General features: G+C 49.1%; 1 protein-coding gene across 2 annotated transcripts; it reads right to left on the reverse strand.

The window, feature by feature from the left end:
* Window positions 1-574: 574 nt before the first annotated feature.
* On the reverse strand, window positions 575-1,821 carry LOC100280899 (uncharacterized). 2 transcript variants are annotated; one of them, XM_035965842.1, is made up of 2 exons: window positions 1,096-1,821; window positions 575-1,022 (listed from the first exon to the last, which is right to left on the reverse strand). In XM_035965842.1, the coding sequence occupies exons 1-2, from the start codon at window positions 1,140-1,142 to the stop codon at window positions 764-766; spliced, it is 306 nt and encodes a 101-aa protein (XP_035821735.1). In that variant the 5' UTR covers window positions 1,143-1,821; the 3' UTR covers window positions 575-763. The 2 variants fall into 2 exon arrangements, with proteins under 2 accessions (XP_035821735.1, NP_001358360.1); NM_001371431.1 differs by having other exon boundaries at window positions 596-1,025; window positions 1,096-1,290.
* Between the last annotated feature and the right edge of the window lie 415 nt (window positions 1,822-2,236).

Raw genomic sequence — 2,236 nt, forward strand, 5'->3', positions numbered from 1 at the left:
ACCTCTCCGACAGCCACGACGGCATGTACTTAGGGCTTAGCTCCTCTCTGCTAGACACGTTAGCACATTGCTACACCCCCCATTGTACACCTGAGCTCTCTCTTTACGCCTATAAAAAGGAAGGTCCAGGGCTCTCGTACGAGAAGGTTGGCCGCGCGGGAGGACGGGCTGGCGGACAGTCTCTCTCTCACTCTCCCTCGCGGACGCTTGTAACCCCCTACTGCAAGCGCACCCGACCTGGGCGCAGGACAACACGGAGGTCGCGGGTTTTCCCTTTGCCGTTTTCCCCCCTCTGTGCTCCGTCTCGCGCCGACCCATCTGGGCTGGGACACGCGGCGACATTTTACTCGTCGGTCTAGGGACCCCCGGGGTCGAAACGCTGACAAGTTATAATAAAAAAGAGAACATTTTAGCCGATTTCTAATTTAAACTTGTCAGAAATTTTATCTTTTTTATTACAGCTACAACTAAAGTATAATGAATTTAAATTTAAACTTTTGTATATAATTAGAGTAAGATAGAAAGAATAAGTATGAATTTTGTGTGGACTTTGTTAATTTATATGCACCATATGTGTATCAAAAACTCATGTGTATTGGATATGTTCCTGTTATATATTATATATGTATCATTCAGTGTATAAAAGGCTCTAGGCCAACGAGCTCGGGGATCAACGAGCGCGAATATTAAAGCAGGAGAAGCTAGGTGGACAGCCAAGTGAGCCAACTCATGCTGTAGCTCGACAAAGTGACTGCTTGATTAATCAGTTGGCCGCAGCCTCCGTCAGCAGCTTGGCGCGTAGCTCCGCCGCGTCAACCTCCTTGGCGCTACCTGCTGGGCGATAGTAGCCGGTGACAGGGTCCGGCACCCACGCCTTCTCCTCAGCTGCCGCAGCGGCAGCCGTGTTCACTTCCTTCTTGCCCATCACGCGCTTGGTCAGCGCGGCCGCCGCCTTCTTCTCGTCGACCCTCCGTGCGGCGGCTCCCTTCTTAGCCATGGCCGCGGCCACAGTGTAGGCCCTCCTGCTGCAGGGAGCATCATGTGTGTAGGAAACAAACAAAAAAATTAAATTAAAGCTTCATGGTGGCTACTGACCTTTGTGCTAGGAGGCTGACGCAGTAGCTTGATGCAACTCTCTCCATGGAAGCTGGCCGGGTTGGTAATTAATCGGCAGCTCTCTCTCGCTCTTTTTTTGCCTCTCTCTCTCTATATATATCTATATATATGTGCTTTCTCTGAATCTGTTGAATATGTCTTCTAGCTGTTTCTGTTTCAGATGTGATGTGAGAGAAGAGATGTTGCATGGTAGCTTGTTGTTATATAGTGCAAGCTAGGGAGGAGACGGAAGGGGCCGCCAAATGGAGAAGATGGACGAAGGCTGTTGGAACATGTGCAAGGGGCGGGCAATGCCAGATAGCCATACAAATCCCAAAGGCTGGCTAGCTAGCTTGCCAGGTGGTGTAGTAGCTCTAGCATGCATCCACAAGAGCCCAAACCGCACACGCTTCATTGTGCCTGTCGATGGCATTGGCAGGCCAGGACCTTGCCTGCCGGCCGGCGCTGGTTAGGTCGTCTCGGCTGAGATGTGGACTGGTTTCGTGCGCGATTCTGGTGTTGGTTCGGGTGGGCGGCTGAGTGGAATGGAGAGATAAGAGATAATATGCTTCGTGCGCGGATTATACGATGGCGTATTGGCGTCCAGTGTCGTCTAAAGAATATTATACGGCGGCATACGTGGCTGCTATTCACCGCATGTGGATCCTGTGTGCGTGCGTGGCAGGCAAGGTTTGGGCTTGTATTATTATTAGTTTGATTACTTCCTTTCATCCGGGATTCAGGCGACGAAATAAAAACTGCTATCCGTTATATATGACCAACAAAAGAAGGCAGCATATATAATCTAAAAACGATTAGAGTACTAACGTGTTAACACCAAATCATGTTCATACCATCTATGGCTGATTGCAGTCTAACATTAGGGGTACTAGTCGGTTACCCGTGCGTTGCGACGGCTCACAACAATACCCACGTAAATTATCCACCAAAAATATCTCATGATTTTTTATTGGTTGTATATATTCTTTGCATAATATTTTTTATGAACGTATGGGTACCATAGGCAGCCTCCCCCACTTCCAAGGTTTCGTAGAGTTGGACGGGAAGGAAACAGGCGGGCATACCTGTTCGTTGCTAGAGAAAGACACGACGAAGACCTAGACATCTGGATGCGACATAG

The sequence above is a fragment of the Zea mays genome, chromosome 3, assembly GCF_902167145.1.
Source record: "Zea mays cultivar B73 chromosome 3, Zm-B73-REFERENCE-NAM-5.0, whole genome shotgun sequence".
Taxonomy (NCBI): domain Eukaryota; kingdom Viridiplantae; phylum Streptophyta; class Magnoliopsida; order Poales; family Poaceae; genus Zea; species Zea mays.

Bases quoted from the DNA above. Each gene is read 5' to 3' on its own strand.
- LOC100280899 (NM_001371431.1), bottom strand. From the start codon at position 1,142: ATGGAGAGAGTTGCATCAAGCTACTGCGTCAGCCTCCTAGCACAAAG. The intron at 1,026-1,095 runs GTCAGTAGCCAC...TGCTCCCTGCAG, and splicing joins GTCAGCCTCCTAGCACAAAG to CAGGAGGGCCTACACTGTGG.